General features: G+C 38.7%; 1 protein-coding gene across 6 annotated transcripts in view; it reads right to left on the bottom strand.

The window, feature by feature from the left end:
• LOC100691238 (dedicator of cytokinesis protein 9) overlaps window positions 1–17115 on the bottom strand; it is a 45181-nt gene that overhangs the window by 22058 nt on the left and 6008 nt on the right. For 3 of the 6 annotated variants that reach the window (XM_025902993.1, XM_025902994.1, XM_025902992.1), the window contains exons 1-2: window positions 13113–13674; window positions 3991–4107 (exon numbers count right to left, since the gene is read on the bottom strand). In XM_025902993.1, coding sequence (XP_025758778.1) covers window positions 3991–4107; window positions 13113–13274 — 279 coding nt within the window. In that variant the 5' untranslated portion in view covers window positions 13275–13674. Of the gene's footprint in view, window positions 1–3990; window positions 4108–6599; window positions 6853–13112; window positions 13675–17115 lie in introns of those variants that run through there. The other 3 variants (XM_025902991.1, XM_019355602.2, XM_019355603.2) reach the window with 3 other exon arrangements.

The raw sequence follows: 17115 nt of genomic DNA, 5'->3' as shown, positions 1-17115 counted from the left end.
CCAGTATAAGGAAATAATAATATCTGACCATGCAGCTGTTACTTTGACTTTCATAGAGCCAAAACTGATCAAAACTCGAATTGTATGGAGGTTTCAATTGAAGTGGATGCAGGACAAACAGTTTCTTGAGTTTTTAGGCAAGCAAATTAATGAATATTTTGAGCACAATACAGATCAAACATCGGCAAGTGTGAGATGGGAGGCCTTTAAGGCATATTTAAGAGGGCAAATTATAAGCTACTCTAGTAAGAAAACAAGAGAAAGAAATCAAAGGATAAAATATCTGGAAGAAAAAATAAAAATGTTAGAAGAGATCAGTTTTCAATCAGGCCAAAATAATGAGTATAATGTAAAAGAATTATTACTATTGAGAACGCAATATAATGAAATGACAAGTGAAAAAGCAGCTGTAAATTTATTGAGATTAAAGCAACAATTCTATGACCAAGGTGAAAAACCCAGCAAACTCCTGGCTTGGCGTATAAAACAGCAGGAATCTGAAAAGGCAATTACAAAACTTGAAACTTCAAATGGAAATATTATAGTAGACCCATTAGAGATAAATAATGCATTTAAAGTGTTTTATGAAACGTTATATAACTCTGAATCCAATAATGCAGCTAGCATTCAATCTTTATTTCTAGATAAACTTGATATACCAAAAATTTCAGACAAAGACAAAGAAAATGTTGACAGGCAAATTAGTATAGATGAAATTATTGATGTTATAAATTCTTTAAATGCTGGTAAAACAGCTGGTCCAGATGGATTGCCAATCGACCTTTATAAATACTTCAAAGATAAATTAGCACAGCCCCTCTTAGATATGTATATAGAATGTTTTAATACTGGTAATCTTACTGACTCATTAAGGGAGTCCCTGATAATATTGCTTCCTAAACCTGGAAAACTAAATAACAAGTGTGAAAATATGCGTCCTATAAGCTTAATTAACACAGACACTAAAATTATCTGTAAAATTCTCGCAAAAAGATTAGAAAGTGTTCTTCCAGTTATTATAGGAGATGATCAAAATGGATTTGTTAAACATAGGCAGGGTTTTCATAATGTAAGACGAGTCCTCAACATTCTTCATAATCAAAGTGAACAGGAAGATACAGCCATTCTTTCGCTCGACGCGGAGAAGGCTTTTGATAGAATCGAACGGTCATATCTCTTTGATGTCATTGTTAGATTTGGGTTTGGTAATTTATTTCTCCATTGGATCAAGCTACTACACTGTCAGTCTGTGGCTCAGGTTAAGACAAATGAGATAATTTCTGAACCATTTGACATTAAAAGAGGGTGCCCGCAGGGTTCACCTTTATCTCCACTTTTATTCCTTTTAGCTATTGAACCTCTGGCAATAGCTGTTAGAACCAGTGGACAAATTCAAGGTGTTAGGATTGGTAGAAAGGAGCATAGAATTGCTTTATTTGCTGATGATGTCATATTATTTTTAAAGCAACTAAAAATTTCTGTGCCTGCTATAAAGGATTTAATAGATCAGTTTGGGGCCTTCTCAGGGTATAAAGTAAATGTAACAAAATCATCATTAATGTTACTTAAACAAGGGTATAATCAAAACGTAAGTCAGAATATATCTGGCTTTACTGTTAATTCTGAACTCACTTATCTGGGCATCAAAATAGTTCCTTCATTAAAAGATACGGTGGCAATTAACTATAATACAATTCTACAGAAAATTTCTAAAGATTTGGAGCGTTGGATAAGTTTACCACTATCTATTATTGGAAGGATAAGTGTTCTTAAAATGAATGTATTACCTAAACTGTTGTATGTGTTTCAAAATGTCCCACTGGCTCCTCCTGCTGGATTGTTTACCAAATTAGCATCATTAATTAGAGAGTTCATTTGGAACAAGAAGCATCCCCGCATTCGTTTGTCTTTGTTGTATCTTCCCTTTGATTCAGGGGGGTTGAAATGTCCCAATTTTCACTGGTACTATCTGGCTATTCAACTAAGGACAATAATGTTTTATTTTTCATCCCAAAATACCCCGTCTTGGGTGGGGATGGAAGCAAATTCTCTTAAAATGCCATTAAATTTGTATTTATACTCTGCACAGCCAAAACAGTTAAAGAAAGAAACAAATAATCCTATAGTCCAAAATATGATTGAAGTTTGGTTTACAATAAAAGAAATGATGAATATTAAGAATAATCTCTCTCAGTTTAGTCCTATTTGGGGAAATGCCTTATTTGTACCAGGAAACCTGGACGTAGGGTTCCAGGGTTGGGCAGAAAAAGGTGTTAAGAAAGTGGGTGATCTTTTTTGTGATGGAGTAATGGTTTCATTTGAGGATTTAGTTTCTAAATTTCAAATTCCCCAAAAACACTTTTTTAAGTATTTACAAATTAGAAGCTTCATTTCTTCCATGCAAAATCAGTCTCTCAACATTCCCCAGTTAAGTAAGTTAGAGGAGTTAATGGTGAAAAAAGGTGGTAATAAAGGTTTAATTTCAACATTCTATAACTGGATTGTATCTGCCTCTCTAGAAACATCAGTTTCTAAGTTGGTAGCTTGGAGAAAGGACCTAAATATCAATATTTCTGAGGAGACATGGAAGTTAATTTGCTTAAAATCACAAAAACTATCGATTAATAGTAACTTAAAGTTATTACAATACAATTGGATCATGCAATTATATATAACACCGGTGAAATTGAACAAATATAATAATAGAATTCCAGATACATGTTTTAAATGTGGAGAAGCCCGTGGAACATTTTTTCACTGTATATGGGAATGCAGAATTATCCGTGCATTTTGGCAGGAGGTGATGAACAAAATAAACCAAATTTTGAATAAAAAGATTGTTTTAGATGTAGAAATGTTGTTATTACATGTGTATTCTAAAAATCTTAAACTAAGAACCCATCAAATTGTGTTTATGGATTATTGTATATTACAGGCAAAACGTATGATTGCATTAAATTGGAAAAAATTAGATCCTCCTGCTATTGGGGCTTGGATAAATTCTTTGGCACAGTGTATGGCAATGGAAAGGATAACGTATTTTCTAAAAGACAAGTTAACATATTTCGATGAAATTTGGAAGCCATTTAAAAACTTTATAAAAGAAGTAAACATCGGACAACTCCTGCAGAAATGTGGATGAGGAGAAAATGGTTTAGTATATGCTAGCTATTTTTTTTTATTGTTCATGTCTTGAAGTTGTATAAATACCACATATTGTACAAATGTATATATATTCTATGTGTTTTGTTTTTCCTTTTATTGTTTTTTTTTTGTTTGTTGTAGGTTTGGTAGAGAGCAGGGTGGGAGGTGAGGGTGGGGGAAAGGGTTTCTATTACTACAGCATATTACGGGGAAAACAAACCTTTGTATGCTGTTGCAAAAAGCAATAAAAATATTGAAAACAAAATGTATTTTTCATGTAATCAATTACTATACATTTTACCCAAATTTATTCAAATAGGAAGAAATGGTGTCTCTGTTAGGGATACATTTTAGCCATGGATTAATCCACATTAATCCAGCAGGAGAGTATATGTGGGTTTGAGTCCAGCACAGCAGTGTGCCCCATGGTTATGTTTGTTTTCACCTCGTTGGTTTGGTGTTTTTGTAAAATTTATTGTGCAGTAAGAAAAGAATAAAGTTCGGTTTATTTCCCAGGAGACTGATTGACAAGTGGCAATTATTTGAGCATGACTTGCTCTTTGTTTTCTGTTCCAAAAGTGGGAACAGGCCAAACTAACATCCATCTCAGCACTACTGTGGTGTCATGTTGATGCATTCTTTAAGCTCCTTTGAATGGAAGCAGCAGATGTAGATGCTGTACAGACAGTGCACACAATACAGTAAAAGTCCAATGTATGACACATGCTTGTTTATACATATTCACTGTACTTCTCTGTACTTGGTTTACCAGCTCACAGTTATGGATTATCTACATTTCCTTAAAAGGTAGTGCAGCATGGCTTTCTGAACTCTCACTTTTCTTACCTGGAAGTCATCTGTGGGGAACTGCAGCATGTCTCTGAGAACATCACTGATGATCTCAGTTTTCCAATGTAGGAGCACATTCTCATAATCCAGAGGCTCGATGATCTTTGGCTTTACCTGAAGGAACAGATAACTGAATTAATCTAGCTCTTCACATTTTGTTGTAGTAATTTACAGCATAAGCGCACAACCTTAATGGCAGTCTTTTACTGTAGAGTTGTCAAGGGTATTATTATTGCACGGGTTGTGAGATAAGTTACAAAAGGAAATCTGTCACAGTGCATGGACAACAAGTTGCCATTGTCCTTTCACAGAATTACTGATTGAAAGCTACAGATGTAGAAACTGAAACAGAGATGGCAATGAATGAGGGTTACAGTAGGAGACACACACACACACACACACACACACACACACACACACACACAGATGGCAATGAATGTGGGTTATGGTAGGAGACACTGGTGTGTGTGTGTGTGTGTGTGTGTGTGTGTGTGTGTGTGTCACTGTACCAGTCACAGTGGGATGACTTTAAAGCCTTGATGGCACACAGTAAATAAGACAGCAGAGCCCAGTTAGTGAGGTTAAATTCCCTTGTCACTGCAGACATCAGCTGTAACATACCACAGAAAAGACCCAAGGGGTTCCCCCCACATGTCGTCCCTCACAAAGTCTGATGTTCAGCAGTGATACACGCGATCTTTGTGGACGTGGATATTAGACAGGGCTTTGATCTATTTAAAGCTGAACCAAGACACATTTCTGTGTTTACAGAACTAGTTAATTAGAAGGAAATAGCTGTTCTGAACACCTACATTTCTCTACACATTAAGGCCAACAAATGTATTTGAGTGTTCTTTTGCAGTTTCAGCCCTCGTAGCTAGATTAAGTAGCTATACTACGTTTTCTGTGTGGGAACTGAAGCTTAAAACTGTAGGTTTGCCTTTGTTTTTAAACTCCATTTTACTAGGATACCTGCCAAGTATTGTGAAGTAAAACATGAGAATGAAGAAAAGAATAGGTTTTCCAAGAAAAGTCACTAACGGAGACCTTAGTGAAAAAAAAAGTTATGCCTTGTGTGCAAAAAAGAAGAAAAGGCTCAGTTTGCAGATTTAACCTAAATGCTAACATCAATGTATGAACATACTCACTGTAATAAAGCTAAAATGCTGATGTTTAGCAGATGCAGAGTATTTACTACGTTGCCACCTACATCTCCACCTCTTGTCTTTTTGTCTTCAAACCACACTTCAGTCTTGTAAACCTGCTCATTCACTCTTGTTGCTATCCTTAATGTCACAGATCAGACACTAACACTCGTCTCCATCCACTCCACCCCTGCCGCAGTCTCTCCTTCATCTCTGTTCTTAATGTTCATAATTCAGTTCAACTCAATGTTATTTAAATAGCACCAAATAACAACACCTAGTTTTTTGGATCTACTTAAAAAAGATATTAAGTAGATCCACCCAACTGTGTTAGCTCCTAAATCACTGATAAAGTTATCAACCTGACCATCAAGAGACCAATGCAGGTCACACGCAGCCTTTGTGACCAAAGCCATTGGCCTCTTGCCATCTGTGCCCCAACAATAAGACCTCTATCAAGAGTTTTCCTTTTACCCTCTTGACACAAAATAAGACACAACTGTCTGCTCAGAGCACGACTGGATGTTAATTGCTTAATTGTAAAATTCAGTTTACCATTGTGGAAGGATCTGCATTTGTCGTTTTTCGACTGATTCATTCAGAATTTTTTTTTATCCATCCGTATTTGACAAAAACACTGACTGCCCAGCATAGCTATGCATCTGCTTTAGTATGGATTAAACTAGTATAGAGAGCAGTTAGGAACTGATTCAACATCATTTCAGTTCCTAAACTGCTCAGTTACATGTCTAAGAAGCTTTGAGCTGTCACTAATATCTGTAAAACTGTAAACAGAGATTTCTGGTTTCAAAGCAACCACTAGAAGTACACATGATTCAGACTATTTGGATAAGCCTCTTTGTCTGAATGCAGTGAACACATTAGAAAAATAAACAAATGTCTGCACACAGAATTACATTTACATTTATCCAACCAATACTTTTGATGATACAGTGCAAATAGCTCTTAGTCCCTTGGATCTATAACAGCATGACAGGCAAAATAACTTCAGTTCAAATTTCCAACTGAATGTAGATGAATGCCATTGAGATCGAAGACAGCAAGCGGCTGTGAACTGTGTGACTTTCAAGTAATTAATTCCCAGGCTATGGTGCTTTTTACTATTTTCTTCAACAACTGAGCGAGTTTATATCTTTTCTCTCTCTATCAACTCTGCATTCAACTTTTCAAACTCGCTAAGGCACAGGAACAGTTCATGAAAAAAAAGGACTCACAAGTGCTTCATATCCTAAAAAGATCGACATTCAACCCCCTCAAGAGGTGTGCCCTACTTTTTCCAATTTCCATCAAATGCTTTTAAAAAAATCTTCAAAGTAGCTGTTAAAAAGAATCTATTCACTAAAAAGTAACAATCACATCTCTTCCATTTAGCAAGAAATTTCCAGATTAAAAAAAAACAACTTATGATTTATTTCTGAAAGATGGCAAGTGCAAACTCACCGTTGCTACCTGTGACCCTGCCTCCACCTCTGCCTCAATCTCAGCCAGGCTCTTGTACTGCTGTGGAGACTCTATCACCATCTCCTTTCTGGGTGTTTTTCCTGCCCGTCCCTGCATGGCGATCAGTCTTGTCTGTGCCTATAGCCAGATGTACGATTCTGTCATTGGGCTACTGCCTTTAGTCTGTGAGAGTGTTGCCGGGGTCCAGTGACATTCCCTCCATACTCAGTCGCAACCGTCAAGCCTCTCTCTCCCATTCTCTCTTCCACTGTGTGAGGGTGGGAGGGGCTCACAGCTGTGCAGCTGTTTGGACGTGTGTGTGTGTGTGTGTGTGTGTGTGTGTGTGTGTGTGTGTGTGTGTGTACAGTATGTGATTTGTGTGAGTAGGAGGGGAATATAATCACATCCCCATTAAACACTTGGAAGAGGCACAAATACTCATCAATGGCTGGCCCCACCTACTACTAAGCTGAAAACTGAACCCAGCTAAAAAAGGTAGGAAAAAAGAAGCAATAACTCAGATATACTATACTTACTTTCATTTTGAACACACTTAAAAGGCTATCTTAACTCTTAAAATAAGGTGCACTAAATTCCTAAACACTTGTCTCAAAAGGCAATGCTATCAAAATGCATTGTACAGCAAACCGTTACTTTATAGACCTTACCATTTATTCTAAATTGTTTGTCCTTCTTATACTGTAGTGCACTTTAATAATATTGAGGTCATTGAGGTTCATATTTGAAATGCCAGAAAATAAAGTTGGCTTGTCATTTGTTTGGTTGATCAACACCTCAAAGGAGGTAACTGAATTACTTTGTTCATGACATGAACACATAAAAGCTACAAGCTTTAGTTTTACAGATGGATCCTACATTGGTTCTAAAACACTAAAGCTACTGTTGATATGAAAACACGGTCAATGGTCACAGTTACAGTATTTCAACAGTCTGCATTGAGAAAGTTCTACTCCCCATCGCTGTTTTGCTCTGCTTTGAACTGTTCTTGCGCTGTATCCACTGCAGCAGGCACCCACAGCAGGGTCTACTAAAAACACACTTCCCCCTTATCCGGGTCTCAGATACAGCACACGCTCTCCTGCTGCTTCAGGAACACTTTGAGTTGCCTCTTGCTTATCCATACAGTCATCACTCTCTCTGAGGACAACCACTTGCCTTTAATCTTTAAACAACAGAGGCGCCTCAGCTCAGCTGTTTTCCATCGAAGGCTGTGTTTCAGAAAGATGACATTTAAAGTTTTCAGTGAGGAATTACTTTTGCTAAATTTATGCAAATCCTTTATTTTGGAGGCTTTCTTTTCTCCATTAAGCTATAATTCACACAACTCCAAAACACACTGCTGTTTATGAGGCATGGAGTCTTACTGAGTCAACAAGCAAAATTAATAACTCATCCAATTATCTCCATGAGGTGTGAATTTATGGCTCCCTCGTGCACACAGACTGTAAGAGGGGGTGGTGGGACATCACAGCGAGGAGATGACATGCCATGGGTCAGAATGACTTCAAAGGCCATCATCTCTCCACTGCAGTTTCAGATCCATCGCTCCTAACAAAATGTAGCACACAGGCAGCAGCGTGTGTGAGTTCTACTTTTTTGTGCTGCAGTTTCCTTTGATCATTTGCATAACTTATTTTAACTGTACAAGCTTCAAAGAGACTTGCTGAAATGTAGCATGCAGAGAAATTATTTCTTCTAAAAACAAAGGAAAAGTGCACCACTTATTATCCAATAAGGTGCGGTGCAGAAGAGCTTCATTATGGTCCAGCAAAAACCATCAGTAAAGGAGCAAGTAACTGCTGGAAGGATTTTATTTAATGTGGTTCATACACTGGTTTATATCAATTAGGGTGGTTGTGCAGAAATATAGGGAGGGTAGCTTTCAATTCAGTTTTATGTATACAGCGCCAAATCACAAAAACAGTCACCTCAAGGCGCTTTATATTGTAAGGCAGACCCTACAATAATACATACAGAGAAAAAAACCCAACATTCATATAACCCCTATGAGCACTTTGGCGACAGTGGCAAGGAAAAACTCCCTTTTAACGGGAAGAAACCTCCGGCAGAAACAGGCTCAGGGAGCGGCCATTTGCTGCGACCAGTTGGGGAGAGAGAAGGAAGACAGGATAAAAGACATGCTGTGGAAGAGAGCCAGAGATTAATAACAAGTATGACTCAATGCAGAGAGGTCTATTAACACATAGTGAGTGAGAAAGGTGACTGAAGAAGAAATACTCCATGCATCATAGGAATCCCCCAGCAGCACTACACCTATTGCAGCATAACTAATGGAGGATTCAGGGTCACCTGATCCAGCCCTAACTATCAGCTTTAGCGAAATGGAAAGTTTGAAGCCTAATCTTAAAAGCAGAGATAGTGTCCGTCTCACGAATCCAAACTGGAAGCTGGTTCCGCAGAAGAGGGGCCTGAAAACTGGCTTAAGAAAAGCTTCTTTTTTTTTTCTAAACTTTTATTACACCTGCCAGACAGCTTTCAATGAATACACCAATTTTTGCACACGTAGTAATTTTCCCCAATACCACCAGGGGGAAGACTGGTGACATTCTGGTATGACGCTGCTAAGCTAGCTGCATTGTTTCTTGTGAGGCTGCTGCTGGTAAGTTTATGGGAACAAATTATTACCATGGATTTCCAGTATGTTGGAAGTCACTTGCACTCCCACTGAAGAAACGCTAAGAATATTTAACATTTACTTTAACTCCAAAAGACATGAACAAGGGACTGGTTAGCAGCTGATTTGTTGTAAGTAAGCACTGAGCTGCCTACCAGCTTATGATGTGGTACTACACAGGACAAATCCTAAAAACTTACCACCAAAAATGTAAATATTTATAAACCTCTGATATTTTTATTACCAAATGCTAGCATGTCAACACTCTAAACAAGGACTTGGCAAGCTTGACTATGAAAACAGAAACTTTATGAACTGAGTGGGAACAAAACTTTTGGCTTACAATGCTTTGCAAGTTATTTTCATTCACGTATGAAGACACAATGAAATATCTATGAAGACAGACAAACAGAAAGACAGTCCCAGTGGAAAGTAGGTAGGTTACTACCACAAAAACTGCAGAAACTGTAATATATGTACCACAAAAACTCCAGAAACTGTAATATAGAGACTGACCTGACCTAATACAGAGACTGACCACCTAGCAGGTAACTTTTTAAAAAGCAGCTGTACTGATAACAAAAAGACAAATAGAGGTAGCAAAACAGGCAATACATGTGAAAGCCTTTAAAATAAACAACAGCAAGTATAATACACATAGGATGAAGACTTAAAACTAATGTTGACCAAAAAAAATTGTATAATGTATAGCTCTAAGTTTCAAACAGAAGTGAGAACTCATCTAGTTGGCATTTACTTTGTTTTGACCCATATTGAAAACATTGGATTCTGATGTTTCCCTTTAAACCTCGAAGCTTAGGTGAAGCTAAATGGGCAAAACAACGGTGTTCAACAGGAGAGTTTGAGGTAAAGCATTTACTGTACACTGAATCTAACGCATGTTAGAGACTTGGCTGGCCCCTGGTCTTATGCACTGCTGACTGCTGTGTCCCTGTCATCCTACGGAGGCTGCAGTGACGGTGACGCCAGCTCAGTATAATAATCAGCCCCTTGTCAAGAGACTGGCTGCACTGAGGTCATTCTGCTTCATTCACCCACATCTCTGGAGCACTCTCATACGCTTCCACAGGGTATCACGGATACCATAACAGTCACACCACAAGTGACTTTGGCTCTGAATGTGTGTGTGATGAACGGATTGCAAATCAGTTTATGGGCCCATCTGCGTAAGAGCCTGTAAAAAAATCATAGAAAAAGCAGAGGAGGAGGTGGAGTGGGATAGTGTCCACTTGCTTTTGACTATACTAATTGAGTTAGCATGATAAATGAGTCTGAGATGTAGCACTTAGGTGACCTTTCAGTCAATTCACTTGTTACAATACATATAGTATGGCACATAATGCCTCCGCATGTTGTGGCTGAAGACAACTCTGTTCAAGCCTTTAATGCAGATGATCTGCAATGACACCTGGGACCTGCCTGCACATATACACCCCTGTCATCACAGTCATCTGTCAGTTCTTGCCCTCTTAAAACACCTCTGCCAAGTTGAACTAGCTAGTTCTGTTGTCTGCTGACTTGAAGTTAGGCTAACACCAACTTGGGGGCGGTTAGGCTATGCTCAGTTAATGTGTAGGCTACCCCAGCTTTATCCAAGTCCCAAGGACAGAAGTATTCAGTCAATGCTCCTGCAGCTAGCTGGGGTGATCACATGGAGATCCATGGTTTTCAAAGGATACCCTGGAGAGCCTGGCTACCACAGCATTCTGTAGCACCACGCAATGGTGGGCCCTCTGGTATGCGCTTAGTTGGTCAAGGGTTCATCCTACAGCAAAATAATGACCCAAAACATAAGTCTCATCTATGCCAGAACTACCTCAGGAAAAAAGAACAAGATGGTAAGCTTAAAAACAGTCTCCAGACTTAAACCCCATCAAGCTGGTTTGGGATGAACTGGACAGAAGAGTGAAAGCAAAGCAACCTACAAGTGCCACACATTTATGGGAACATCTGCAACAGATACAGGAAGAACTTTCTGGAGAATATTTGACTTCTGTTGTAGAAAGATTGCATTGGTGGTATGTTTTGGTCATTATCATGCTGGACAACACATCAATGACCCATCTTCAGTGTCCTAGTTGAGGAACAGAAGTTCTCGCCCAAGATTTCACAGTAAATGGCCGCATCCACTGGCCTCTCAATGCAGTGATGTCGTCCTTAATCCTTAGTACTTAGTAATGTTATAGTTTTGGGCTAATGCACCACCTTTCTCATGATCGTCAAATGATGGCTATTTTGATTCCATTCCCTTTTTTAAATAATTGCACCAACAGCTGTGATCTTTTCATCACACTTTTTTTCTGATGGTCTTATAACCAAATTCCAGAATTCCAGCCTTGTGCTTGTCTATAATCTTGTCCAGTGTTGGGGAGTAACGGAATACATGTAACGGCGTTACGTATTTAAAATACAAAATATGAGTAACTGTATTCCGTTATAGTTACCGCTTAAAAAGGTGGCATTCAGAATACAGTTACTTTGTTGAAAGAAAAGGATTACACAGCGGTCTTTTCCTGTTTCATATGTTAGGCTGTTCCCTCTCTATTTTTGGTAATGCCATGCCGGTAGAAACCCAAACAAAACACGCATTAAGAGGCTCAAATGCCTGTTTCTCAATCTCGCGTTTCATAATGACGTGAAGAAATATTTTTTAAAATGATTTAATATGAAGGCAATAGGCAGAGTGTTACAGGCATAGCCCTAAAGAATGCAGCCTCATGGGCGGTGTAGTCCGTGCTGCAGGAAGAATAGACTGCCATACTCGTTATGTGTCTGTGTGAGCGCCAGGGAGGGAGAAAAAGGAGAGTCGAAAAGTCAGAGTTGTCACCGAGCAGAAACGGGAGATGGAAGCATGTAAATATAATAATAACCACTGCAGCCAAAAAGAGTGCCTGACGAGCCCAGTTGTAAGTAAGCTATTAAGACTCGACTTTACACTTTTTTCGTGTTTTCCTCCGAAACAGTAAGTTCCGTTGGGGCAGCATTTCAACGCCTCTCTCTGTCTCAACAGAGAGAGGCGACAAAGTAAAGCTAGTTTTCGGCTACGAGCCCGACACGGAACCTGACATATTAGCCAGAGATCCCTTTACTACGGTTCGCAACCTGTTTTATATACGCGTGGAATAGTTTTCTATACGAGATCGCTGCAAAAAGTGCAGCCTTACCTAATGTCCACCCTACTGTTCCTAATTTATATTAAGATTTAAAAATTTAGTTGGTATTGGTATGGCGAGTAACCTTCAGTAATAGTAATAAATCACACAGCAATAGTACATTCATGTAGTTGTAAAAAAGCATGATAATATATTAAGTAATCCAAAGTATTCAGAATACGTTACTCTCATTGAGTAACGTAACGGAATATGTTACAAAATACATTTTGGGGCATGTATTCTGTAATCTGTAGTGGAACACATTTTAAAAGTAACCCTCCCAACACTGATCTTGTCCCTGACATCCTTTGAGAGCTCTTTGGTAATGTGTGGTTTTTTGGGGGGTTTTTTTCAGTGTTTTGGTTGATATTCTGTTCCTGTCCATTAAAATGAAACTATCATAAAAAACTAGACTGTTTATTTCTTTGTAAGTGAGCAAACTTAAAATTCAGCAGATCAAACATTTTTCACCCAACTACACTGGACAGATTATTTACTGGCCAGTTATTAACCAATTAGTAAACATTAATTATCGTGTTATTATTAGTTACTGATAAATAAGTATTAAGTGCAGTTTAACTATCAATTTGCTTTTTATTTGATGATGGTTAATATGCTGACCATGTTACTGTTACTTCTTGAAAACTATACCTAAACACAAGACTAATATTTAGTGGTAGTTACCAGCGCGCTGGTGGGAATCCACAGTTGAGAGCCCCTTAGACTTGATGTTTCCACTTGCTCCTCCAGAACCACCAGCTCCACCTCCCCCTTGGTGTAGCCACAGTTTCTCTCAAGGATGGAACGCAGCACCTCCAAGAGAACCACGCTGGTGGTGCATCCCATGGTGCCCCCAGATGCTCACAGGCACCATGCAGGAAAAGCTGAATTTTTGCAACACACAGATACAGCAGCCCCAACTTTGTCTCTCAAACTTGACCTCTTTCCCACAAAGTCCTGTTGCAGATGAACTGACAGGTATCAGATGATCCCCCGTAGCTTACAAGGATTCCCAATCATACCATTTGAAACACATTCACTATCTTGAAAAGCAAATCCAGCAAATCTCAGCCTAATTGTCAGGCTGCTGAGTTGCAACCTCCTGTGTGCTGCTCAGTGGGGATGAACGGCATAAGGCTGCTGAGCTGCTCTTTCAGTCAGAGCAGGGCGTTGACTAACAGCCTCCTCTTCCTTCTGCTGGGGGATGAGGATGCTCAGTTGCTCTTTCCTTCTCCCTCTCTCTCCCCTTTCTCTTTCCCCCTTTTCTCAACCTCGTTATACAGTATCTCACTCATTCCTGTCACGCCCCCGCCCCACCCCCTACCCACTCCGTCTCGCTCTCAGCAGCCCCCCCACCCCACCCCCAACCTACAGTCATGCAGGTTAGTCATTTCTCTGACTCTGCATGCTTTGTCAACAGTACAAGCAGATTGCTACTAACAAAAATGCAAACACAGACTCACCCACACATAAATCACCTGCTGCAAACAATGTTTTACTCTTTCTCTTTCCCCCTCTCACTTGATATTCTTTTTCCCACTGACACTGGAATTACAGCAGATGCAGTCATCTTTCTGATGTCATTTAGTCTTAAAAGGAATGACTTAACTTCCCTTGACCTTGTGTGGCAGTCACATGGCCACTAACACTTGCCTGGTATTACTTTTACTGTTATTTACTGGTCGCTGTCCTACTGCGTCATAGAACAAGCTATAAAATATACAGGTGTGTTTATTTACAACAATTTAAATGTATATTCTTCATCTTGTCTGTGGTTGCTAGTCTAAATATTTGATCAGTGGTTGACATACTCACCTATTTTTAAGTGGATTATGTAGCACAATGGATAACACATGGGTAACGCATCTGATTCTGATAGGAGATGTACATAATTGTCAGGATGTCCAAGCAGCCCATCAGATGGCCGAGCGGTCTAAGGCGCTGCGTTCAGGTCGCAGTCTCCCCCTGGAGGCGTGGGTTCGAATCCCACTTCTGACACAAATTATTTATGGCAAGTGGATAGTGTAGTAGTAAGACTACACACCTTTGGAGCGGGAGTTGCAAGTTCAATTCCTGCCCAGTATCTAGTAAGGGTCCTGGCTAGGCCTCCTCATGCTAAAAACCAATGGCGCGGCTACGTCTGCAGCCTATCTGTAGCACGGACACAAAAACATTTCACTGCATGTTGTATACTGTATGTGACAAATAATAAAGCTTGTTTGTTTGTTGTAATTGTGGGATTAATTCACTGGGTCTTTAACTAATAGAAAATCATTTGTTTTCATTTCTATTCTCTCTATCATGCTCTTGGTAGAGGCAGTCTGAATGCTCCCAAATTTCAGCTGACACGAGCAAACATGTTAATGAAGATATGATGGCTCAGACGTCCACTGTTGTGACTCAGTCCTTTATTATGTTCAAGTACAAACTATAAGAACATAATCTTTAGAACTAAGTGGCACTATTGTGCTCTTGAAATGTATGCTCACATGTTTTTAATCACCGGTAATGAACGACCCTGCATTGTGTCTACTAAAACACGAAGATCAAAAGAGAATTGAATAGCTGAGATGAAAGTAATGTAAAAAGTGTGATTTTTTGTGTGAAGTGTTTATTAACAATTTGCTGAATGAAGTTATTTAAATAAATTCACGTGTACTGCAATCATTTTTTTTCTATCAAACTTGTGTATGCATGAGGATAATTGTAAAAATACACACATACAGTTAAGACTTTTGAGAGAATCTCATATAGGAACCTCAACTTTATTCCTACAAAATGAGTTTCTAGGTCTACTGTAAACCTTGGAAATCTTAGGATCTCACAAGCCAGTATTGTAATGATATGGTAATGATCTACCTTCAAGTAAAGGTAAAGGCTAATTTAGACCATTGAGGCCTGATCTCAAAAACAGACATAGAGGTAACTCTGTCTGTGAAGCTGGATTTAAGAAATAAGTACTTAAAGTTTTAAAAACTTGTTTAGCGCCATCTTCTGTCAGTATGGAACCTTACGTCACCGGTTGGTTGGTCGCTGTCAATAGACTTAAACTAGCAACAGAACCAATAAGTCAGGGGAATATAAAGAGAGTAAACTAAAAAAATCAGTTTAAGGGGAACACTTTTGTGCTGCAACAATAAGTTTTATGTTAAAATCAAGGCCATACTCTCTACTTTCTGAAGCAGTAAGTGGTTGTATGTTGTTTAGCTAACTGCACTGACACAGGAAAATCCACCTGTTAGCCATAATGTTTGTGTTTGTAAAGCACTTAAAAATAAGGACTATGTGGAGAAGAGTCTGTTTGAGTCAGGTGAAAGCTGGTTCAACCCACTGTTACAGCCAGAGGCAGAACAAATGTGACCCCCTTAAACTTATTTTTAGTTTTAGTGTCCCTTTTTCCCCAAAATAATTAACTGCTGTAACAGCAGTTATTGGTTGTTTTATTAGTAAGATTTCCATTAGTTTATGTTAGTTATGTCAGTTTTTGAGAGCCGGCCTCAATGGTGTAATCAGCCTTTATACATTTAGTGTTTCATTTCTACTTCAAGCACATTGAGGGGATCGTTGTTCCACTGCTTTATAATCCTGCTATATAAATACATTTAGACTGAATTGAAAACAGTCAGCTGTGGTGGAAAACAACATCTATGAGCATGACATTCTATAAAGCTAAGCTATAAAGCAAAAACTAAACCAAATAATGAACTGAAAAACGATAAAATGGTCTTTACACCTGCAAAGCAGAGCTCCACAGTTGACATTAATTCTCTATTCTGCAGGATATTTTTGCTACTAAATTCTCAAATCACTCACAACAGGCATTCTGTTTTCACTTTTGAAAGCTCCCTTTAGAAGTAAGGACAATAACCTGCATGTATACTTTAATTTCAGTTTCCCTTTTTAACCAGCTGAACCTCAAAAAGCATTCAATAAATGCAAAGATTTTTTATCTGTTTCCATGAGTTGTAAAGCAGACTGCAAAACAAAAATAGGAAAATCGCCCTCAGTCAGCAAAGCAAACATAATTTTCTCATGTGCACATCCTTGAATAAGTCTTTATTGTAAAGTAACTTGAAGCCTGTAATGCCAGGAGACATGGACCAATGCTGCCTCCCAGAGGCTGATACTAACAGTGCAACAACCCTGATAAAAAGCCAGGAGACACTTCTAACCTGAATAGATCCTGAAAAAGCTTCCTATGAAACAAAACAAAACAACAAAAAACCTCCAGATATATGGTCACTAAAAGCTTTGCCCAAACACTGTAATATTGCTCAGTGAGAGCAAGCAAAAGAATGGTTTCACTAATGTGGTTTGATTTGATTTAATCAGTTCAATTAAACACAGCATCTCTTAACCACCTAGGATGAAAAGAGGAATGAAATTTTTCCATTTTAACGGGGTAAGACTATAGGCTGACAGGCAAAGTCAGGAAGATAATATGGTAAATACGGTACAAAATAATAAGGATATTATATTATTATCCATCCATGATATGGCTCTCGTTAAATGAATACAAACAATAAAACACAGGTACTTTTAAGTTAGTTGAGGCTATGCATACTCAGCAGAGGGACCCGATTTTTTGTCCCAGTCTAGGGCTGGACTGGGACAAAAAATCAGCCGGGGCATTTTGACTACAGACTGGCCCACCGGGTATTATAGGAAAAACCATGAAGCCTTTGAA

This window comes from Oreochromis niloticus, linkage group LG23, assembly GCF_001858045.2.
Source record: "Oreochromis niloticus isolate F11D_XX linkage group LG23, O_niloticus_UMD_NMBU, whole genome shotgun sequence".
Taxonomy (NCBI): domain Eukaryota; kingdom Metazoa; phylum Chordata; class Actinopteri; order Cichliformes; family Cichlidae; genus Oreochromis; species Oreochromis niloticus.
The sequence above is the reverse complement of the archived record's forward strand: the minus strand, read 5'-3'. Positions and strand labels throughout refer to the sequence as shown.